Source organism: Betta splendens, chromosome 12 (genome assembly GCF_900634795.4).
Source record: "Betta splendens chromosome 12, fBetSpl5.4, whole genome shotgun sequence".
In the NCBI taxonomy this organism is placed as follows: domain Eukaryota; kingdom Metazoa; phylum Chordata; class Actinopteri; order Anabantiformes; family Osphronemidae; genus Betta; species Betta splendens.
The window spans coordinates 6,124,176-6,149,439 of record NC_040892.2 but is presented as its reverse complement, the minus strand read 5'-3'; the positions used below and the strand labels follow the sequence as shown (position 1 = coordinate 6,149,439).

General features: G+C 46.4%; 1 protein-coding gene across 6 annotated transcripts in view; it reads left to right on the top strand.

Annotated features, from left to right (window-relative positions):
- Positions 1 to 9,813, top strand: part of brinp1 (bone morphogenetic protein/retinoic acid inducible neural-specific 1) — a 69,165-nt gene extending 59,352 nt beyond the window's left edge. For all 6 annotated transcript variants that reach the window (XM_029168374.3, XM_055513307.1, XM_041073060.2 and 3 more), the window contains 3 exons: positions 967 to 1,203; positions 2,961 to 3,183; positions 7,283 to 9,813. In XM_029168374.3, the coding sequence (XP_029024207.1) occupies positions 967 to 1,203; positions 2,961 to 3,183; positions 7,283 to 8,417 (1,595 nt within the window). In that variant the 3' untranslated portion in view covers positions 8,418 to 9,813. The remainder of the gene's footprint in view (positions 1 to 966; positions 1,204 to 2,960; positions 3,184 to 7,282) is intronic.
- The last annotated feature ends 15,451 nt before the right edge of the window (positions 9,814 to 25,264 follow it).

Sequence of the window (25,264 nt, the reverse complement as noted above, 5' to 3'; positions counted from 1 at the left end):
GTGAAAATAATCCGTCAGTGGGAAACAAAATGATGCAATCACTCATCATTCAATAACTGTTTCCTGGTTGCATATTTGCTGCTGAAGCACTGTTTGTGCTCAAGTGAAACAAGAAGGGAAAAAAAATCTATTTAGTTCCTTTCCAATCCAGTGGTTTGTAGAGCTGGGGATTTATTTTCCCGGGCCCGGGCTGAAAAGAAAGCCTTTACTGTTAGCCGTCCAGGCTTGAATGCGATGCGATCCCCAGGGCGAGGTTTGGAGTCTGAAAATTATAAATACCTTGTCAGCGGTGAGAGCTACTTTCAGCTTCGGCACCAATTTGGCTTCTAGCTTACAAATCCATTTATTGTCATTAGTGTGTAATTAGCAGAATTCTGCAAAGTTGGAGTTTGTGAACCACGAGCGAACGAGCGGCGAATCACGCGCACGTGCACACACACGAGGGGAGACGGGTTGCGGGCTGAATAAACCGACGCAGCACGTGAGAGGAGGCATCAATCACGGCTGTAGGTTGTCACATCCCGAGTCACAGACAGCTCAAGCTGAACGTAGGTGAGCTGTGAAGCACATCCCTGAGAGAAACAGAAAAGCAATCAGGGAGGAGCGGTCGGCAATTTGACTGCAGCTTCTCCCAATATTATTTTTTTTCCTTAAATATATATCTGTGTGTGTGTGTGTGTGTGTGTGTGTGTGTGTGTGTGTGTGTGTGTGTGTGTGTGTGTGTGTGTGTGTGTGTGTGTGTGTGTGTTGGTACAGTACATTGGGAATGATGACTCAAAAGCTTTTCTGCAAAACAGGGGTCACGTTCACGGTCTATAATAAAATAAATTGGCTCTTTGCACAATTACCTCATTGATTTACGACATGAAGAAACGTATTCATATATTTTTAGTCATCTGTAATTGTATCGCATTCAGTAGGCCCGTTTTTTGCACCGCCATAACACTGCATTCATCTCTCTTTCAGGTCTTCAGGTCATTTTCCCAGAATATCTGCAGGAGAAATTCGTCCAGTCAGCTCTGAGCTACATTATGTGCAATGGAGAGGGGGAGTACATGTGCCGTAACAACCAGTGCATCTGTCAGTGCGCCGAGGAGTATCCCCAGTGCAATTGTCCTATCACCGACATCCAGATTATGGAGAACACCCTGCTGGGAATGTCTGAGACGTGGGCTGCCTCGTATAAAGACTTCGAGAGCTCTGGTAAGCTGGAAAGTGCTGTAAGTCTAACATGCAACACAGAACGTATGAGACGTTTTGGTCCTGTTTTAGGAAGTGCTGTGTTGATTCCGATCACCATGAGAGAAGGTGGGAGGTTTTCCAGGTCCTGCATTTTTTTTTTTAAATCGCCTCCACTGATATGATCCAAATGTAAAACCACACAGTGTGTGATTGTGAGTGTTCACCCTGCAGTTATAGCATTAACCTGTGCTCTGGCCACCGCGAGTGAGCAGCCTCTCATGCCCGGCCCGGTTCCCTCTTCTGGCCCGAGCCCTCGTCTCTGACACGGCCATTCCAGAACATTAACAATGCTGTTCCGCAGGCATTTGTTTCTAGCCTTTGTGTGCGGCTTTGGCTGCTTTCTCGGGATCATTGTCTCGCTCAGTGATCTCAGCAGTGGCTTTTTCTTTGCCGCTCTCAAAAGCTCCCCGGCTGGTGGAGGAACCCGGGCAACGGGCGGCGTGTGAGCACTCGCTCTCCCCCCGATGGCTTCGAACCCACCCACTCCACTCAGTTCGTCTCGTCTCAGTTTGACCAACTCCTTCAGTGCTGATGCGGTTTTGCCCATTCTTATCCTCCTGCTCAGTGTTTAGAATGAAATAATTTATTGGGAGCTATGCTGTGTAACGGATGGACTGGTTGCTACTGGATGTGTCTGGGAGCCAACGAAGTGAGATGCACCGGTGCTTGGGGTAAAGTGGAGTTTCACTGTGAGAGATAAGGTTCTGGGTGAGCTGTGATAAGAGTCACTCAGTGGACTCTTTGGACTGTTTGAAAGCTATATCAAGGAAAGCACTGATGGTGGTGATTCTGACGGCTTTGGTGTTTGAGCGAATGGACCTGGCAACAACCAAACGGGTCTTGCGGCACAACTTGATAATGGACCTTTTCTTGTTCAGAGAGTCGGACGGTTCTGAATATCGGCTGGCGGAGACGCCCAGCGTGTCTAGGAAGGGGGGTGAGGGAGGTGCCTGACACCTCGGAGAGCTGGGTGGAGGAACGTGGCAGGTTCAAAAACAGGGGAGGAGACGGAGTCAGGCTTCTTTGAAGAGAAGGGGACGGGTGTTCTGACATGCCTGGGAGGAGAGTGGAGGAGATTCTGACACTTCTGAGCTGTGGCTGCGGTTAATGCTGTTAAACTGTCGTGGAGAGGTCTGTGGGAGGGTTCTGGCAAACTCTGCAGGCCTTTGCATGTACTGAATTTAGAGATCTGCTCTGGATTCTCACCAGGAATAGGACGGGTGGAGTTCACCAGATTCCGCACAGCAGGTGGTCTACGCAGTCATACGGTCTATTAATAGCGACAGTTCAACGCGATACGTTGATAGACTGCATGGTAACAGATTTTTTTTTTCTCCTTGTGTCTTGGCTGCTGGAGTTTCTTTTTATTTTTTATTTTTATTCCCATTGCTGTGAAAAATGGCAGTTACTGTAGTGTTGAAAACAAGGGTCAGGGAGCCAGGCTCGTGGGTTGTGTGAGGAGGAGACAGGCAAGAATCATCACAGGCGGCGAGAGGAACATAAGGACAATCTTCACCACTGCAGGGAACAAATGTGCCTCCTGTTTGGGGGGGGCACATAGTAAGAGGGATCAAATCAGAGGCAATTCAATAAAACCAAGCATTGTTGCATTATTGTTTATGAAGTCAGTAACATATTTATTGTTGATATGTTCCACCACATTCTCCTCCCACGCTTCGTAACCCGAACCTCTCGCTCCGGTCTCGCCCCGCGCCCAGATGAGTTCAAGTCCTTCCTGAAGAGGCTGCCCTCCACGCACTTCCTGCCCATCAGCAGCGTGCACCTCCTGTGGGGCAGCGACTGGGACCTGCAGGCTCGCTACCGGCTCCTCCAGAGTTCCCTGGAGATCCAGCGACTCAAGATTCAGCGGACAGCCCGCAAGCTCTTTCACCTCAGCATCCGCTGTCACCACAATCCCAACCACCAGATGCCTAGGGAGAGGTGGGTGGAAACACAACCTCCACAACATGATGGGAATTAGATGTGGATTTACTCCACAGTGTGGGCCAAAGGTGCTGATGTTTCCGGATATTTGCTTCCCATAGTGCTGGAAAAGCAGAAAGTATCCCACAGACAAGTGACATCTTTCATGGGAAGTTTCTCCTCTGAGATCATGTCAGGGTTTTATTTTGCTTCTTGAAGCATGCACTGTTAGGATGCCATCCATTATATATTTCAACTTATGGGTCTGTTGTTTCTGTCCATCAAGTCAACTTAGTGCTGAGGCTTGCACATGCCCAAAGCGCTCTTGCTCACTCTTGTATTTCACATTGCAGTCTGGGAAGGAAAATGTAGCTGTGGGAGTTTTCTTGATAGGTCATTGCACACATCTGTCACCAGCAGCTTGCAGTTGCAGCCTAAGAGCCTTGCTGCGGATGTGCCGCGGTGCCGGCGCCACCCGGGTTTCTGCAGCCACTCTAGCAAATATCAGGAAACACTATGCAAAATGTAAAAAAAAAAAAAAAAAAAAAGTTTCTAGCTGCCACATGAAACACGCCTAAAACTGCGCCGGTGTAGTGTAGAATATGTGAAATATTCATTTAAGTGGTCTGAAAATGAGCAGTTGTCAACCGCCGCTGACAGAAAAGGAGCACACCCACATTTGTGTGAGAGTTGGCAAAGGTTTGTTGTGAAGTGTTATCAAAGAGCTGCAGTGTGCGCTTCGTCTTCCATGGAATATGCATCAAGGCTGCCTGATGGCGCTGGAAATAAGAGCAGCATGTTTATTTGCTCGCTTCTGCGAGACAGCTTTGCATCAGATGGGGGGACTTATTTGTTTTCATCACCTCTGTGCACACGCGGGCGCTCTCGCACGGCGGGGACAGAAGTGGTCCTATCGCTCACACATTCGCCGCAAACTCATTGTCGCCTGGAAAAAAAGCGATATTTCTGCTATTATTATTATTTGCCAGTTCATCCATTGTGTGCGATCGGCCTGTGACGCTGCTGTTCCACCGTGGTCTGCCTGCCTCCTCGCTTGTCCCTGATTCAACTGAAGAGCCCCCCATCACCGGAGGGGACACCGGGGCTCGCCTCCCCCGTGGGTCGGCTATAACAGCTGATCAAAGGGTGAGGGAATCGAAGCGCAGACGAAGGCCCATAAAGCATCAGCCCAAGTGTTCTAAAGGTGTGTGCCAAGCACCTGAGGGAGGCCTCCCAGCGCATCCTCAGCCTGTCAGCGACGGCAGAGTGTGCCCAAAACATATTGCCGGGCCCCAGTGGCCAGGAACGGGCACGCCGGTGTTCTAAATCACAGGAGGACACATCTCTGGTGACAGCTCATTTTGGACCCCCCCCCCTCAGTTCATACATCAGGCACACAATGGGAAGCGTGACGTCGCCGCCCTGTGAGAATCGTGTTCATTAGAATCCCCTGTGGTTCTAACGCCACCCAGGCTCCTCTGAGTGCAGGGACTCAGATCAACAAGTACAAGGAAATATTACCTCTGTAATACATACAGTAGCAGCCTAATTAATTAATGTATACACCCTCAACAGTTCGTTCATATTCCATCTGTTTAGTTTAATTAAATTATACATGATAAATTAGTATTAATTTGTATAATGCTTTTAAGGAATCTTGGTTTTTAATCATGTTGCCGCTTTACCAGCATATAAAGCTTCATCAGCTAATGAAGGACGGGCGTCAGGTGCACGTCTGGCTCATCACGCTGCTTCTATTGCACCTCACCGCCCTGTCATTGTTCCAGGTTTATATATCCGGAAGGCGTCGGCTCATTTCAGGCATTGTAAATTCCGTCTTCGGACACTTGCTGTGTGGGAACTTTATAGCCGAACTATATTGGACTTGCTATTGCATTTCCTGTAATGGCTATAGCAGCTCGCTTCAAGTCGAATGAACACAGCAGTTTGTCTTTGGCCTAAATGATTAATAGTGACAGATATGAAGTAGTATGACTCACAGCCAAATTTGCATCCAGGGTATGCATGGGCTTTAATTATTCATGTTCAGAGTCAAGCATATTTACAAATATAAATGTAGCGTCCATATGACAAATTACTTTTCCATAATGTCTATAGATTTCTGTTTGTGCCTGCTGCACTGTTTTTATAATGCTTCTACCACTAGCACTCTGTTCTGTCCACATTGCGGCTCTAGCTTTATGCTGTTGACATCCTGTCACGAGGAATTATCAATAATATGTCTCCCTCCCTCTGTTGTTAATACCATTTTAAATTTGCATGACCCATCTGCTGATGTTCAGTCCGTCTCTTTTCTTTCTCCTTGCTCCTGCTGTATGTAGGAGGGAGCTGTGATGTATGTTATCTGGATACCAGGGCTGCTGGATGCCCCATTACAAACACAGAATTTAATTTCCTATAGGCAAGTCTCTGCCAAGCCATTTCTGTAGATGGATACAAATAAGGCAAGAATGAACGTAGCTGCATGAAGCTTATTGAGGCCGGCAGTTATGCGATAGGACGTATCAGAGTATTTCAGAAGAAATATTTCAGCATTTATCGCCAATATATTCACAGGAGGGTCATTATCGCTGTATCTACATCCAGAGAAATAACAAATAGTCAATGAAAAATAATGAAAGGAGTTCTTTTATATGTGGCACCTGTGAAGCCAATTCTACCCAAAATATGAAGTATATCATTTTATTTGTTATGGCTTTAGAAATATGTCATTATTGCGAGAAACACATTATTTGTGGCTTGACGTCCGCACAGGCGTGGACCACAAAGGGCCGGAGGCAGCCGAACATGATACAAACCATCCAAAGTGCAAAGCATCAGGAAAGCAGAGCAGAATGATGTCAAATCCCAGCTACAGTCTCTGGGCCTGGAGAGGAAAACTTGTCTCTTTCAGATGCAGATAATCGAGCCGGCCTCCACACAATTTATGTATGGTACCAAATCTGAAATGGAATCAAGTCATGGGGAGAACCTGAGAAAGTCCACATCCACCATGTATAACAGCAATACAGTAAAATACACACATATATACAGTAAAAGCTAGGACATCACTAAAGGATTGTTTATATTGAGGTTCTTATGTGTGAAAAGGCTTTTGTGCTCTGTCATTCAAGAAAACAAAACAGTTTTCCAAGAAAACGTTTACAAAGCAAAAGCATATTGACAACACAAATCTTGAAAGAGCTACTTTCAAAAGACACTGACTGGATGTGTTCATACTCTATTCATAGAGTATATAGTGGAGTCATACACTATTCAAAAGGTTCTCTGAATTTCAGAACAAGATGAATCTCAGGACAATTTAATCAAAAACAAATGAATCAAAATCACAATGTCAGAAAATACAAAACTAATTATTTTATCTTCAGTGTTTAAACAAACTGAGAAAAATTACAATTCTATTCTCACTGTAGATAATTTCTTTTAATTTGTGCCTTCTAAAGCGTCACAATCAGCATGTGTGTATAAACCTACCTAATCTTGGGTTCACTTTTCTTAATTTAAATAAAAGTATTTCAAAGTTGAAGAATTGTGGCTGATGTTAATTATTTGCAGGCTGTAGTTAGCAGCAGCTCTGTCAATATGTTGTGGGGCCTTAACTAGTTCTGACAGTCATTACCGGGGTTCATTAACAAGTCAATGTGACCTTGACTAGTCCTCTCATCTGAAAAATCCGAATTCAGGATTCACATCGTATAGTCGGAGAAGTAGCAGCACTGTCAAGATGACAAAAAAAGATGCCTGAGGGGAAATGTGGAGACAAGATAAGAATAGAAAGTGATGCCTTCCACCCGAGGGACACACCAGCTCCTCCCTCTCGAAGAGCGCAGCAATTATTCTATTACGTACAGCATGTGGCTGTTCTGACTTCTATAGGGCCGTATATACAGAAAGGCAGAGCTGAGACGTGAAAAGTGTAAAGGTGGGAAACAGATGAGAGCAGGTGATGGAGGAGAAGATCACTCATCAATTCCAGGCTCAGGTTCCTTAATCATTATGCGATTTATGATGGAGGAAATCAGAGGTGTAGCATAACATGCTAATATCTGCTACTGACAGGTCTTGTTTTCATCCCATCTATGTCTTGCCTGCGTAGATCTGTGATGCAGTGGCTCAACAGGGTGCAGTCCTTCCTCTACTGCAACGAGAACGGCTTCTGGGGCACCTTCCTGGAGAGCCAGCGGACCTGCGTGTGCCACACGGGCGTCACGCTGTGCCAGCGGCCCGTCCCCTGCGTCATAGGCGGCAACAGCAGCTGCGCCATGTGCAGCCTGGCCAACATCTCGCAATGCGGCTCCTGCAACAAGGGCTACAAGCTGTACCGCGGCCGCTGCGAGCCGCAGAACGTGGACTCCGAGCGCAGCGAGCAGTTCATCAGCTTCGAGACCGACCTCGACTTCCAGGACCTGGAGCTCAAATACCTTTTGCAAAAGATGGACTCGCGCCTGTACATTCACACCACGTTCATCAGCAACGAGATCCGCCTGGAGACCTTCTTCGACCCCCGGTGGCGGAAGCGCATGTCCCTGACTCTGAAGAGCAACAAAAACCGGATGGACTACCTCCACATGATCATCGGGCTGTCGATGAAGATCTGCCAGATGCGGAACAGCAGCATCGACCCCATGTTCTTCGTCTACGTCAACCCGTTCAGCGGCAGCCACTCGGAGGGCTGGAGCATGCCCTTCGGCGAGCACGGCTACCCGCGCTGGGAGAAGGTGCGGCTCCAGAACTCCCAGTGCTTCAACTGGACGCTGCTGCTGGGCAACCGCTGGAAGACCTTCTTCGAGACGGTGCACATCTACCTGCGCAGCCGCGCCAAGATCCCCACGGGCCTGCGCAACGACACGGGCCCGGTGGACCTGGCCGACCCCAACAAGCGGCAGATCTACATCAAAATCTCCGACATCCAGGTGTTCGGCTACAGCCTGCGCTTCAACGCCGACCTGCTCCGCAGCGCCGTGCAGCAGGTCAACCAGTCGTACACGCAGGGGACCCAGTTCTACTCGTCCTCGTCGGTCATGCTCCTGCTGCTGGACATCCGGGACCGGATCAACCGCCTGGCGCCGCCGTCTGCGCCCGGCAAGCCGCAGCTGGACCTCTTCTCCTGTATGCTGAAGCATCGGCTCAAGCTCAACAACAGCGAGATGATCCGCGTTAATCACGCCTTGGACATGTACAGCACAGAGATCCTAAAACAATCGGACCACCTGACTGCGAAACTCTGTTGAAGCCAGTGACGCGAAGGAGCGCGGGGTCAGCGGACTGGACAGCCAGCAAAATGAACCACCGTATTAATCTTTGTTTTCTCTTTTTCAGTTTTTGGACCTTTTCTGCCTTTTGATGTAATATTAACTTTGTAAGCATAATTCTTAAGGTTGGAAAGAGGAAAAACGGCAATGACGAAAGGCGTTTCAGGCAGATAAAGAAGATTTGACGGAACCACTTTGAAGACTGTATCATATATGTCCCAGCATGTCTGTCATTCCCTAAAAGAATCTAAAAGAGAGGAAAACAAAACAAAAAAAAGAAACATAAATCTACGCACTGGTGAAAAGAGGCCTTGATTTTACTCGAAGGGATCAAAGGTTATATCTGAAACTGCCATTCTTTACTGAAAAAAAAACATTTTTAAATGAATAATGACATAACACAAGGGCAGAGCAGATATCCTTTTATTTCAGCTAACGTGTAAAATATTTCAGACAAAATGGACAGTTTAATATTAAAGATGTTTATACATTGTAAGGATTAAATAGCCCTAGTGAGCAAGTACTCAACACATTACTAATAGACTCTTTATTACATTTCAACCCACAGCAACTCTGCATTGCTCTTTGTAAGTTGGGGCACTCATTGTTCTGGCACATCTGGTAAGGCACACAGCAGGGCAGTAATGTAAAGTCATGTCACATGACCAAAGCCAGCTGTTTATATATACATATATATGTGGGTGAATGTGTGTGTACGTGTGCGCGTGTACCTTTTTTCCTTTGGCTTGACGCTTATTGCCGTTTGTCCACTGAATGTGTCATCGGAGGCCGAACCCCGGCCGACGCTAAACCTTCGCATTTGGAGCGCTTCTTCTCCGTGTTTGAAATTCAAGCTGTGTTTTCACAAAGGCAGTACCTCCTGGTGCGTGAGTGCAATATTGTGGTCTGAAGATTTAACAATCAATGCTATTTTGTACAGCTTAGCAAAATGTACATGTTGTAACTGCTGATTCGTGGAGCTTTTCAGCACCAAGAGCAAAATGTAAACATTCATCATTCAGGCACATTTGCGAGACAACTTAAAGCCATACACTCCCCCTGAGGTAGACATGAGCATAAAACATAAAGGTCGTCCCTGTTTTACTAAGTACTTCATCAAATGAAAAAGAAATGTTCCATTTGTATGTTCCTCTTTTATTATTTCTGTTGATTTTAGATAAGAGCACAGCAAAAAAGGCCGATGATGAGACGAGGGAAACGCTGTCGGGTCCGAGTTGTGTTTTGAAGCCATTGAATTTCTATGTTGTGCCACAGCGAACAAGTGGAAGAAGAAATGATTATATTAAAACTTTAAATACGTTTCTGGCAGTGTTTAATCTGTAAGCTTTTATTGGTGACGTGTAAAAAAGAAAAATTTTATTTTGCATGATGCTGGAAACGCGCCGCTCGGTCATCACACACAGATGAAACACTACCTATGTTTTGGATAATCCAGTGTTGAAGCTATCCTTGTTCGAGCCCATCCGACCTGTCTGCCCTCGGCTGTGTTCACATGCTGCTGCTTCGCCACACCAGCTCCGACCGAACCCGTCCTCCCAGTGTTAAAGCGCCACGCTCCATCATCCAAAGGCTCAGCGCGTTCCCGGTTTCTTGTTGTTTTTGTTTCTTTCATGTCTGAGAGTAGATCGAGTGGCTCTGTATTTTTCGTCCAACCCCTTCAGTTTATTAAGATGAGAACATGTGTTGCTGGAAGCAGCTGTACTGTATGTAATATATCTAGACATCACCGCGGTTACAACAATTAAAGCATCCATGCGTTGCTCGAAGGAAGGGAACAAAGTCAGGGCAATCATTTATAAAAGATCAGCAACCTGAACAACAACAGGGTTGTGAGCTGTGTAGTTCCCTAATCACAATATTAATAGTTGTCCCTGTGCATTTGTCCTTTTTTATTGCTTAAAGATTTAAAGCCACAGACTTCATCAATATGGGTTCAGGCAGATGCTGACCTCCGTCCACCTCAGTATGAGTGATACTGTAGTATTTTATGCTCATTGTGTCCACAAAGTAAGTCACGTGCAACTTCAGTGTTACTTTATTCAAACAACAAGAAATGAATGTCAGACGATTCAGGAGTCGACATCTCAGCTCATGGGCCTCAGTGATTGTGTGGCTCGTCTGCGGTCACTTGTTCAGAAGGAGATCAGCTCGTTTGGCTCAGCTCTCTGTTAAACGAACCTCACAGTGCATTACTTTGTTCTGTCCTATCTTTGTCAGAGCTCGACATCTGGAAACGCACTTTCGGAATGTTAGTTACTGTACTGCACATGCTGTTTAGGCTCCAGAGGGGGATGGGGAAAGCTAAGGTCTCCATGAGTGTAGATGGGAGCAGCAGAGTTGCTTCCTGCAAGGGAAGAACCACTCCACCCAGCTCACTCATAGGGCATCACAGTATTATACAAGTTGATCAGGTCCAGATACAATTTGTGTTGCGTTCATAGGCATGAAAATACCAACTAAGTAGCATTTTTGCTAATCTAAGTATCTATAGCATCACTGAACCAAACAGATGCCCAATGCAGTAAACAGGGCGTTAACACTAACCACATTCATCTGCATCAACATTGGAATATCTGACTGTATTATTATTATTATTATTACCATTATTATTATTAAGTGCCTGTTATCTATCCCTTTAACATGTTCAGAGCTGGAGAAGATGTTTAAAGAAGAGCGACACTGATTTATTTTCTGAATTTACACTAAGCCCATAAATATATGAAGTCCACATCTCATCTGCCTCCGAGGACCACGCCTTCAGGCAGACTCGTGCATGACCGAGACCAAGGCCGACCTCCACAGTGGTGGCGCCGGCGTCCCCCCCCCCGTTGTACAGTGTCGTACAGTGTGTAAATATGAGCTGTGTTACAGCACAGTAACAAGACCGTGAACGAAAACGGCATCGGAAAACGAAAACGAAGCCCTGCGTTTGAGCACGTCAGCACAAAGTACAGGGCCGCGTCTTTCTAATTAACCTCGTAAGAATTTATGACTGGTTTTATACGGTCAAAAACATGCTGTAAAATACAATTTAGTTCCGGCTCACTTGCAAGGTTCATGAAACAAGCACATGTACTCGTATGACATTATGCTACCACAGTGTTGCTTACATGTATCCATGGATATGTCTAAAGATTTTTACACCTAATACCTTGCCTATGTACTTTTTTGCTGTTCTTTTGAGATCATTATATCAGCTTATTTCCAATGAATGTTTCATATAATAATCTATTTCTCATTAAAAGCCTATATTTAATAAGACGAGCAAGGCCTGTTTCTACCAACCAAGCAGTTCACCCTCTCTTCGTACACAGAGCAGACGTACACAAATGATCTTCTATTCATAATACAGTAGTTCCAGCCTATAGAAGAGTAGAATTTAATCAGTGAGTGGAAAAGACCAAAAGGTTCTTTCTTTTTGCATTTTATTGTTTGCCAAGTGTCAGAAAAACGAAGGAAATGATGTTTGTGTGCACAGATTCACACTCAGTATATGAACATTCATTATCACCACACTGGGAATTTACTGTAGCTCCCGTCTGGGCATCTAAATATCCACTTAACCATTTGCTCCTGTGCAGCTCTCGCTCAAAGTGGTCCTTATCCAGTACAAGCACCAGAGCCGTGATGTTCTTGACTAGCTGGGTTGTAGCAAAGAAGGGGGCGGGACATCACGGTAAAAATTAATAACATCTCAAGATTAACGAGCACTTGTAGAAGATAAGGAGTCAGTGGTGAAATGAGGATGATGGATGCGGTGAAACACACTTTATCTCGAGCACAACAACGGAACCATCCATCTTCAGGCGCTTTATCCAGGGCACCACCGGTCACAGAACAAAGGAACCGACGGAACCCGGCCAGGAACACCCGGTGCTGGATGCCTGCAAGGTGCACAGTCTGGACGCAAACCAGCTTTTATAGACTCCAAGAAGGTAAAATGCCAGACAGGTCATGGATTGGAGCACCGCCTCCAGTGACAACACAGATTTAAGTCTGCTTTGGAGCTTTTATTTTGGGACAATCACTTCCTGTTTGTGCTGTTTGCTTCTCTCAGCTTGACTAATGAACCTAAATACCTTCACCAGTGTGTCTGACCTACTCCCAGTCTTTGCCAACCATTGTTCAGCAACATCCAGCCGTCGTTTCAATAATGTATGTGAGTTGATCATGTATCTTTTTCCTCATTCAGAATCGTCTCCTTTTAGGAAACCAGGAAACGTGAAATACATTGTTGTGCTTCCTAATCATGTTTTGCTGCTGTGTCTAGGCTCGTTTGTGTGTTTTCATGGATTTGTGACTTGATGATTGATGCTCTGGGTTTTTGGTCCTCTTAGTCAGACACACAGTAGCTTTTAGAGGTGAGCGTGTCAGCTTCAATAACAGCGTTGCAGAATTTTCACAGCATTCCTCTACCTTTGATGTTGTGTCTCTGTCTCAGCCCTCTCCTAAAGCTCCCAATGCAAAAACCAGGACACGCTTCCATGTTGGCTTTGCTCCAATCAGCACTGCCAGTGTTGTCGGTCGGAGTCACTGCCAGGTAGTAAACCTACAGTGCAGTAAACAGTCAGTGGTTTGCCGCCTGGACACTGCACCGTGGTTGCAAGGCTCCATGTTGGGCTCCTTGTTTTTACTTTTAACTTGAGTCCATAGTGAGGCTGTAGTATTGGTTCATAAACGTCTGATTTTATGTTCTTACATATGCTCAGGTTACGTGCACGTAATCAAGATACTTGTCTTTCTGACTTCATTGTATTTTTCAGTGCAAGGCTGTGTGTCAGTCACAGGAGAGGGCACTGGTTTCCTGGTCCAGAGGCCCATGAGTGAAGGAAAGTTTTTAAAGCTACAGCAGTTCAATATTTAAATCATTCAAATGTCTAAAACCATTACAACAAAAAAGTGACCTCATTTTTAGTTCTATGAAAAGAGAAATTATTGCAGTTGTGCTTCATTTCAGCTGTATGAAACTCTTAGTTGTGCGTAGCCTGACTTGGAAAAGGTAAAAATAAATATTCCTGCTACAGTAGCGCCGTGTGTCCTGACTAATAATGAAGCAGACACCTTCCAGCAGGCAGTCAGAAACCAATCAATGCTTCACAGTCGCTAATCAAAATCCTAACTGTTGATATGCTGACATGTCAGGCATAAAACTCCAGACTCCAATATACTGTAGATAACCGTATTGATTCAGTGAATTACTTCCACGTTTAAATATGTATATAAAGATGGAATAAATCACTGATATAGAAGCAGTTCTCAGTGTACACTCTTGGTGGGTTATAAGGTTACAGTAACTGTTTGAATCATTTGCCTGCTCAACTATTTTTGAGTTATGAAGCCATTTGCTAATATAAAGTGTGTTCATGTTTTTATAATGCAGTCGTGCTCTGGTTAATGATCTTTTTTTCTGGTTAGGTTAATGCTTAATGACATTGTTGGCTGGCCGTGCATTTGCATAATGTGAAGGTAAAATGCTCGTACAGAGGAGATGCACTAGTTTATTCCTAACAGGTGATGTGCTGTGAGACACGGCGCTGCCCTGTGTAATTATAAAAATCAACCGTAAACATGTGAGCGCTTTGATTCACAGCTGAACAAGGCTTTCTTGAATATTATCTATTTTCACATTAATATGCATGTTTTTTTTTTAGACATGCCTCTGAGCAGCAGCGTCTGATGTTTCATAGCCAACACCTGGTGGAGTGCAGCTCCCGAACAACGAGACGATAGAGCAGACAGATGCCTTCTATCAAGCATGTTTCATCCGGTTAGACTTTGGCAACGAATCAGTGCTCCGTGACTCATTAAATCAGAACAATGTATGTCATGAGCTTTAAAAAAAACAAAAACTCCAAATATCATACGACAATACGTTTTACGCCACATGGGTGGTGTCAAAAGCTGCCCCATTTTAGAGCCTCTCATGTCATTTACTCTATTTGCTTCACAGGAACCTATTATATCTGTAAGTACAATAAAATGAGAACAATATTTCTCAAAGTTCACCAAATCCAGCGCCTCCAGTCTGGAATAATACAAAAAAAGTGGGGCAAGGAGAAGACGTATGCTTATATAATGGAGAGTGGGGAAAATAAATGTCATATAAATAAAGCCCATTAACAAGGAGCAGGTGAACTTACTGTTAAGTTGGTGCTTTCCTCTGGGCAGAAAAGCAGCTGACAGGAATAAACACACTTGTTAGTGTACACTCTCGCCTTGCAAGGAATTAGACACAACCTGGCAGGTAGCTCTCCTGATAATTGAAGACACTACACTGTAAACACCTCAAGGCTGTTGTTATTCTGGAATCTTGTTAACAGCTGTGGATGACAGAGGAGCGCGCGCGCGCTGATGTTGAGGGCATTCTGCAGAGTGGATTTTGTGACGGGCCCCACGAAAACAACACCGCAGAGTATTTTAGGTGCAAAACGCCGTCGCGTCGCTCGCAGCGAGAGGAAGGCGGCTCGAAACGCCTTAACGCGGTTTCACGCGCGGCGAAAAGCGGCGCGCTTCGCGGATGTGTCACGACGCGCCGACGTTCCTGGGTTCAGCCGCGGTGTTGTTTACGGCGGCCCTCAGGTCACGAATGTGCGAAAGGAGAGAAAAGATGGAGTAATGAATCAAACGGGTCCGTTCAAAACACAAACAGCAGTGCAGCGCAATAAATCAGAGGCGGCGACGATTAAAATAAACGGCGAAAGAGATGAAGGCGTTGGGAAGAAACGGAGCCACTCTTGTGATGACGTCACGGGAAGAGCCCCGGTGACGCGAGCAGAAACGCCTTCGTTCAGCGGAATCCGGAGACGCTGCGGCTGCTGAAAGGTGACGCAACGCGTAGTAAACTCAGGTGTCACTTTCAGGTCCTAGAATCAGTCTCCTAATTAGAAGAGCAGCCGGTGAGCGTGTTTATTAGGCTGCCAGCGCTGCAGAGGAGTAATTAGACTGACTCGGTGCGTTTCAACCCCCCCCTCCCCCTCTTTTAAGTTAGATTTGCGCTTCTCCCCGTTCCGATGCAGACTCCAGTCGCGAGCATGACGACATCCAGGAGTTATCGCCTGCCAGCGAGCAAGAAACACCATTTTGAGCACGTTAATCATAACGCCTGTCTAATTGGAGCGGTGATTGGATTGGATGGTGATAATTGGACATACTGTACGTGGCGCACTCCCTATTTGCGCCTGTCTTTTCTATGACTTGCTTCTTTTTCCCGGACTCGTATGATGGAATCACCTGGTGTTTGTGTCGAAATCCATTTCATTTTAAAAGTGTCCCTCGGCTCCTAAATTGCATCAAACCACAATTGGATGGGTTTTCGCTCCATAAGCACTCAGTGCTAGAAACACGTGGTTTTTATATTAGAGCCATTAAGGTTATTGGAACCCAGGGCACATTTTCCTTTAGATATTGCACAGAACATTCATTTCCAGTAGAAGTCGCGCGGCCACGGCCTCGCAAGGCGCGCGGTTCGATACGATTTGGAGGTTGATCCGATGGAGCCGACACATGCGGGACGCAACACAGCAGGAGCACAAACTCTAATGGAGTTAAAGGAATGTGAAACCTTCTATTTTTACTAGAAGGCACCGGTCGTCCAGCTTTTAAATTGGACCATTAACAGCTCATTGGTGGTAAAGAAACTCGTGCAGGGGGCATTTCTAGTCTTATCGCCTTTCAGCAGCTCGGCTCCAACAGATATTCAGACATTGTCGATAGAACATTTTCATATTTCCTATTATTTTTGCTCGTAGGCGGCCTCGAGTTTCATTCGCTGAATGATTAATGGCACAACTTGTTTTTTAATCTACTGAGTCACGTTAAAGTTGCAGACGAGATCCATTCTGTTCATCTGCGCCGCCGATCGGCGTTTCCGGTTGGTTTGACAAGGCGAGAGCTCGGATCAGAATCCTCCAAAAACGTCGACGCGGGCGGTCAGATTTGTTCCACGACGTCCACGCGCTTCAAAGCCTCCCGCGAGGCTGCTCGTTAACACGCAACCTCCACTTCCGCCGCCCCAGATTCGAGGCGTGACTGACAGAATGGGGCAATTTACTTACACGCCGATGACCGACGGCGTCACCTCAGCCACTTAGCGGCTCGCGCGACGCCACCGCCGGCGGCTGTTTTGTCTCCTCCGCGGCCTCGGCGCGCGCATCCTTTGTGAACGCTAACAAACTAGCTCCCCGGCTCACTTGATGTAGACACACGCTCGGCGAGATTGATGGCTGCGACTTGAAAGCTGTATTTCGGCAACTGCCTCCTCCTCCTCCCCTCCCGACAATATTCTATAAACTGCTTCCTCTGTTAAATCCGGCGGCTCGCGCGCCATCTGTCTCTGTCAGGAGCGAGACGCACGCGCGCGCCGCCGTCAGGAACACCTTTGCGGCGACGCGCGCCCCTCCTGCTTTCTAGGGATCGTAGTAGGAGGACTCGCGCGCGTCCATTTATCAGTATCAGCGCGCGCGGGGGGGCGGGGTCAAAGGCAGGAAGCAGCAGTTGTCTGTTAGAAGGGTCACTGTGCTACTTTTATTAAGGACCTGCCTTTGTTTTGGGGACAAGCTCCTCCTGGGTGTTCATGGGAGCTCTGAGAGCTAAATGCCCAATTAACCTCGCCTGGCCCAGGCACATTTTTACAAATTTAAACGGTTCCCCAATGGCAAAAGGTAATTAATTAATTTAATGGGACGGCATGCTCACCTCATTGTTGAAAGGTGCCGGGTTCACACGACTCTAATCAATGGGATTACCTTTGGCCTTGCTTTGCATGCCACTCAGAGGAATCTTAGGCAAAACAAATTAAGATTTGTGGGACGAGTAATTACTGATTCTGCACCAGTGGAGAACATGACTCGCTTAGATGTTTCTGAGGAGAAACAATATTAATATGTGATTACGTCTAAGGCCAAATCAATAATTAACAAATTGAGTTTTAATACATTGTGATCAATTACACAAGTGAACTGTAGTGTCGCTGCTAATGAATTGCTCCACGCCTGCGTTCCTGTTCTAACCGTGGCTCCCTGAGCATCGGTTGCACTGTTCTCCCGCTCGCGCTGCTAAAAATTCCGGGTCGGTTCCGCCGTCCGCCGGGCCGCGGCCAGTCAAGGTGCGCGCGGCGGTCCCATTGTTAATTCCTATTCACATTCTGCCGGCGTTCGCTCACATCTCGGTAAACAAACTTAAGCCGCTCTGCAATGTTTACATCAGTTCCTCCAGACTGTTGCAGCTGAAGCGGAGAGTAAACGACTGTGGGATTTTCTGTTGCCTTCACGCCGGCGCGGCGCCGCGGCGGAACCCTGGTCCGTGTCTGTTTGCGGCGCCTGCGTTATTCATGAGGCTCTCTTGGTGCTGTTGCATCGTGGGAAATTGCCGCTGGGGGTCCTCGGTCGAAGGCCGGCCGAGGCTGGACTTCGGTAACAAGGGGCGTTTTTGAGATGGACCGGTGTTAATGAGAGGAAGGAGGCGTTACATCAGCTTGGGTTTCATCAACGACGAGAACCCCACGGGAAAGCCCAGAACCACACACACACACACACACACACATACGCTGTGGACACTGTACACCCGCGTTTGCTCGTCCCCACGTACAGTACATAAAGTTGCGACTCTACTGTTGGCGGCGGCGCGGGGGAGGCCAGCTGGCTCCCACCCTCTGGGAGAGCACACAGTTCTGCCATCTGCCACCAGAAATGTAGCAGGTCCAATATGTGCCTCTCGCCGCCGCCGAGACACTCACCCTCCACTACAAGCGCTGGATCCTGAAACGTAGGTGCTCACACACCTACGTCTATCACATGGAAGTCGATGCAGCAGGATTCCTCCCGAGGCTCCACATCTGCACAGTGACGACGGGTGAAGGAAGCGACGCTGTCAGGGCTGATGAGTTAAGTAGGGCAGGGCTTCATTTACATCAGATTCGTAACCATGAATAGACGAGTGTGACCGATTCCCACTTCAAATTGATGAGTTGATTGCGACCCGCGTTGGCCACCGCGGGGCAAGGGGGCCATTAACTACAGTGACCTTTTTGCCTCGCTCTGACAACAAGCCGCTGATAAATAGTCCCGCATATTTCAGCGCTTTAATCCTCCGTCTCTCACGCGCCCTCCGCTTCCCTTCACACCCACTGTTTCCCCTCTCCTCCCAATCTATCTCCCGTTTTTTAATCCTTTGTTCTGCTGCTCTTCTGCGCGCATTCAACCCCCTCTCGATCTGTTTTCATCCAATTCTTAACGGCCGTGTGCACTTCTGTAAGTAAGAGTGAATCACCCAGGGGGCTCTCATCAAAGCGCTGCCAGGAAGACAAAGGGGCCGCGCAGCCCTGTGCTAACTACCAATGTCCTTAAAGGGGACTTTCAGGCAACGCCACCTTTGATCAGCCGCCATGACTGTTTCCCACTATTAAACACAGTAGCTTACTGTATTATACTGTAGCCGTGGCTTTTAGGTAACACATGATCAAAACACCTTGCTACCATCTGCCCGCTGTGTTGCCTCGCATTTTAAAGCCCGCTCCACTGAAGGAGCTTAATGAGGCTATTGCTCACGAGGACACTGACCTGTTAGAGGTCGCGGTTTAGATGTGGATTTACAGTAAATGAGCTGAGCTTGAGTGAAACCGAGCTGTAAACAACGCCGGCGCCCTCCCTTTGCTGTTTGTTTCCACCCGCTTGTGATATCCGCGGCTCGCGGCGCCTCGAAGGGGGCGCTTGGGGAGCGGTAGGCGGACCGTTGGGGGGGGGGGCGGTCGGGCCAGAGTTTGGACCCCCTGCTGTCAGGCACAAGGACGAGGGCAGCCTAGCGGAGCCGAGGCAGCGCCGCGTCCATCAAACCCGGCGCCGGCGCCGCTTTATTCCCCCGCCCGCGAGTTCCTTCTCGCTGGCCCTCTGCAAAGGACAAGCGGAGGGTGGGAACGGTGACGTGTCCCTCCCCTCCATCTGGTGCCGCATGCCTCTGTCAGGATGTCAGCCGGCACATAGTAATGAAGGGTGTCATCAAGGTTACTGCAGGCTGGAGCGCTGCCTGCTCCTCCTCCTCCTCCTCCTCCACCCCAGGATTCCTCATCCTTGTCTCTCGCCTGCATGTGGTTTCTAAGAACCCAGTCGTCGCTATTGAGGGTTCCGCTCCTTTCGGATCTACAGCAGTGGACGAGGTTGAGTTGCAACCTAGTGGCCACGAGAGCAGAACTGGGTTTAGAATTAATTAATAATTAATTGATGCATTTGATGCGCAGAATGATGAGAAGTGAGGATTTAAGTGTTTTTAGACTGTACCTGGTTTCTCACAGCAGGAAGTTAAAGTACTGCTGTAATCATTAAGTCCACATTAGCATTTAATCACCTCGCCGTGTTTGTGGTCCTTCAAATAACATGATGAATTGTTTTTCCCGAGATTGATTTATAATGTGTTATTAATGAGAGCATAATTAACACAGGGGGCCGTTCACTAAGAATTCTGCACATTATTGCTCCAGCGAAATGTTTGTCATCCTGTGACACACTATTTATTTTCGAGCTTTACAGAAATTCCACATCTCCTGTGGTCACGGGGAGAAAATGTACATTGTCAGCGTTTGACATTTCAGATAAAACCTCCTCAGACAGTGGCAGGCGGAGGAGGAGGTCTGATATTTACTTTGCTTTTAATATTACCTTGAACGTGTGACGCTTTGTTGAGGATGAACTCAGCTGATCTCTAATGCGTCCGGCCGCCGAAGCAGATGCCGTCAGCGGCGCCGCCGAGCTGTGGATCGCGGTGACATTAATTTTGCCGGTGTCACGGCTGATGTATGGGGCCACTGGGTGAACGTGGTAGGCAGGGCATGCTAACCTTGTGGGAAGCCGTTGGAGGTCAAAGCTCCCGGCCGACGCGGGTTTCGCTCGGAGCCCGGATCACGTCCACGCGTTCTGTGACTAAACGGACGCGAACGCCGCACTTAAAAATAATTAATGTATGTGTCCTCAACTATTTGAAGTTGTAAAATAGCGTCTATATGGAAATTAAATTTCACACGGCACCTGCATTTGAACACAACACAAAGTCTCCTCAGACAACATTTTAATTTCAAAGCTGATTTTCTTCCCTCCGGCTGCTGAAGTCTGATAATAAGACCAAAATAATTTCCCAGTTTCAAACCTGATTGTGAATAAAACACTTTTATGTCTCATCTCCTTTTGATATTTGAGTGGTGCCTCTCTTCCTTGGGAATAAGGCTACAATGCAGAAGAAAATGGGGACAAAGAGGCTTTTTTAAAGCTCACTACTGATCCTTGGAATGAGGGCATGACACTACACCCGTGAATCTCTTTGTGCAGAATAATGCCTCTGTGAATCACGGCGAGACTCGGCGCTGAACCAGTTCTCCCGTGCGAGCGTGCGGAGGGCGGGAGTGGGACAAGGTGTGTTCTGACCGTTCCCGCTCAAAGCTGTCACGCAGCAGAGGGGACGCAACCTCTGGCGGGCTTTTAAAGAGCCATTAGAGTCGTAGGAACTGGTGTGACCCAAAATATGAACACAAATGCTGATGGGAGTCACGCGGCGACTTTGGGCACCAGAAGCACCGGGTTCCACGTCACAGAACGTTTTACAGGTTCCACTCAGAAACTCGATGTCCTTCAGTGTTATGAATTCTAGACGTTTCCCATCTCCTACTGAGCCGAACCACATTAGGTTCACATCATTGAGCTCGTCACGTGTTCTCACTTTGAGTAACGAGTTCTTGAAAGACACTGGCGTTTCCGATTATTGATGTGTTTTACAACATTAGCCACTCAATCTGCAACGTTCTTAATTATTCTCATTTGGATCTAGAATATTAGCTCTTTTGCCTTTCTAACATCAAATCCATCGGTTTCCTATTATGGACACATTTGTATTTTTCGCTTAATGCATCTGTCCCTCCGCTGATACAAGCTATTTGTTTGTTGAGGACGATCCCGCCAGAAGCCGAACACTTTAGGTGGGATGGGCTTCATAAAACTCATAGTCTCATAACAAGAATACAAGGTTCAAAAATAGTCAACATCACAAATCCATGTTACTGCTCTTTGGGGAATATAGAAAGTAACTTTCTTTGACAAAAAAGAGAAAAGATTACTGAGGGTCAGAGGACAATATTAATGGAGACGGGAGAACGCTGTGGCTTTTAAATCCCTGGTCTAATGGACTGTATTGACCACATTAATAAAACAGGATATGTGCTTCTAATGTCCTCTCTGTGGTGCATTAGGCTTTACTTGGACTCTGGTTCCATTTGTTTGTGGGGATGGCAGCTGGGTGCAGGCGGAGATCCGAATCCAAAACTCATTTGATCTGTAGCAGAATGTGGTCAGAGGATGTGTCCTCCAGCCTGAGCAATGAGCGGTTGCAAATTTAATAAAGGTTTCCAAGAGGACAACATCTATGACACAGCATTATTAGGAAATGTGATTTTCTCCTGGTTATTATTATTGTGTGGGCCTCACGGTGTTCTCAGGTCACTCTCCCGTTGCTCCACAGAGAACTAGGCCCGCGCTGTAAAATTGCTGTAGAGGACCACGGTTATAATAAAAGGTCTCCTGTGGATCTTGAAAAGGAAGAAGTCGCACAGTGTTTGCATTTGCCTCATAAGTTTGGCTTTGCTTAAACAAAATTTTACTTTTCACTCTTGGTTCTAATATAAATGAAATATATTATATATGGACAGTCATATTTCACTTTATCTAGTGCTGAGGTCTGAACTAGTTGCAGATATTCATCATTTCCAGATCATCTGTCATGACTTTCAGACTCTTATTTTGGTTTTCCCTCTTCCTGTTTTGCCCCCTCTGCTTCCCCTACTAATCAGGGGACATTAGTTTCACCTGCATCTCTCAGCACAAGCTTCCACATTCTTTGCTTATGGAGTTTAACCCAGTTTACCAGGTAAAGTCAGATAGTACTGTATATGTCTTTACTGATGCACTGCTTGATGTTTTTCTTTTCTATGTTTACGTCCTTACTCCATGATAAACGTGCAGGGTATAGACTGAGCAGGCACATTTCTGGATCGGCTACTCATGATATTCCAACCTTCCTCCTGCACTCGTCACCACTCCTAACCTCTGATCTCTGGTGAAAAGTGACACGGGTTGGGTCAGGGCTCCTCGTGTGTTTTCAGAAAGGATGAGGTCAAACGTCTCTTGCTTGACTCTGGCCATAATCTAAGTGGTGGACACTTTGAAGCATTGCTCTCCAAGAATTTTCCAGTTTTTTTTGAAGGTACCATTTTATATGGATCTTTTTTAAACCTGCGTGCACCGTGTCCAGTGGTTGACCCCGTTGAGTTGCAGTATTTCTGTTCCTCACTCTTTGCTCCCCTTGCTTCCCTGACATTTCATCTTTCATTCCAAAGCTCTTATTTCAAGTCCGAGGCATGAGAAGGGCCTTTGAGGAGCCATGAACAAAGATGCATGGAGGCTATTCTTGCAGCTCTTTGACCATCTTTTTACAAACAGTCACTTTTCATATGAAGCTATATCTCCTTATCAAAATAAGCAACATACAGTAACCTACAGTAGAAATAAGTCACATACATTAATGCATTTATTGTAAATCCTTTTCTTCTATTTCCTCTTCTTCTCTTTGTGTGACGTCTTCTTTCTCTTTTAAAACTACTGTTCTCATTTGACCAGACCCTGGTGCAGGGAATTTTTTCGGCCACTTGATGTCACTGAATTGACCTACTTGACCGTGGGCTTGACTCCACAGAGGGTCACTGGCCTAATTGGGGAAACCTGACCCACTAGAGTCCAGTGACTAGACTGTAGGCCTGACTTTGCCCAGAATATGTGGTTTGACTAAAGTAAAACGAGAAAAAGAGACCAGGACCTAATTGCATGACCCATGAGATAACGAGATGTAAAATATTTGATTAAACAGATTAATTGCAGGACAGAAGTACTAATTGAGAATGTGAAGAGTCTGGGCACCAACATACAGTAAATACACTACGGAGCAGGAAGAATATTACTACAAGCGTAAACACTAAACCTGCTGAATACAGGAGAACACATGATACTAAGGTTCATGTAAAAAATGACAAACTAAGATCACAACTAACTAGATACTAACTACGCATACAGACCCACTGGACAGAAAGCGTGACAACGAACCAGGCGACATGAGACGGGGCCCTAACAGGAAGTGACATCACAAAGACCACAAGCCAGGCACAACCAAGGGCTCCTCCAACAGACCGGAGGGCTGAACTGCAACACTTTCGTACCTGATCTTTTTCGCTTCGATTTGTTTGTCTTTGCCGACTAACTGCGTGCTCTCGATCCAACGTCCCGCTGAGCTATTTTTAACCTTCAGACCTGCCTCCGTGTCCAAACGGCAACAACCGCTGAGCTTATTATCCAGTGGGGACAGAGGAGCTAACTCCATGTCTGGTTCCAGTGGCGGTTACATACTGCACATGGCAGCAGATACATGTCTGTGTCTAGTGTTGCATTTACAGCTACATTAGACAGTCAGGTCTTTTTCATCCTTGAGCACACACTGATAACTAAAGATTCATGCCTTTGCTAATTAAATTTTTGCTAACCTGGTGGAGCCCTTGGCTCCCATTATCTGCCAAAAGGATTTAGATTAACTGGACATGAATCCACTATTATCACGAGTTACTGTTTGGGGCTTATAAACACCAGCCCCCTAATTAAAAAGAATAATGCTGTGCATATCACATCAGTAATCTGCATCTTGCATAGCTATCAGGGGAGAATGAGGAAAAGTCAGACACCTTTGCATAAACATAATAACAGCGGAGGCATGATTCATTAATTCACGCTGCCGTTTTCCACACGCACAGTGAAGTGTTTGATATGAAGTGCACTGCATTGTGTTGTCGCGGTAAACGTAGTGAGAAAGCAACAAACGAGAGGTGGTGTGAGGAGGACGCCGTTGCTATCGGGGAGGATTACAAAGAATGCTCCCAACGCCTGCGTTTAGAGGATTTGTCTGTCGAGCAGTGACGCGGTGACATGGGCATTTTACGTTTCAGTGTAAATCTCATCACAAGCTGCCAGCAGTGTTTGCGTCACGCCTGACATCCGATGTCAAACACACAACGTGTCTGTCTTCTGTCTCAACATCTTCTAGGATTTTGTGTATAAAAACCCAAGTTATATTTTGTAATTTATGGTCAAATTGTATTTCAGTCTCAAGACATTTCAACTTCTTTACACAATTTAAATGAGATCCATTGCAAAGTATCACTAATCAAGACATAATCCAATTTCCATATTCTTGTTTAATGACTTCACAACAGAAAAGGGTTCTCGTAACTAGACAGGCAGCTGACTCGCATGAGGAGACGTCTGGGTGCAGTACGCGGTGTTTCTTTCTCTGGGAGATGTCAGGCAGAAGAAAGAAATGGAAATAAATGTAAGAGTGCTGCTGTGCCGCAGATGTTGCCTGTCATTTGACTCCTGTAGTACAAACAGGCCTATACGCAGCCTATTCAGAAAACCCATTGTGTGTTACTCACCTGCAGGAGAAATCTCTCTGCTGTGCCGCTGTTATCGTTGTAACGCCGGGACTGCGGGTCACGGAGGTCTCAGTATTTCTCTTTCTCAAAAATATTTCCCGTCGCACGGTGACAACTGTAAGACACAAACAAATGTCACCTGACACAGGGAGAAGCAGAGGTGCGGCAGAATATGGCAGACTAGGCAGTGAGGTGCATGAATAACACACCATAGTGTATACTATAGTATACATGTAGTATAGTACACCAACATACACAACCAGGACCACAAAATATGTTTGATATTTGATTTATCCACAAT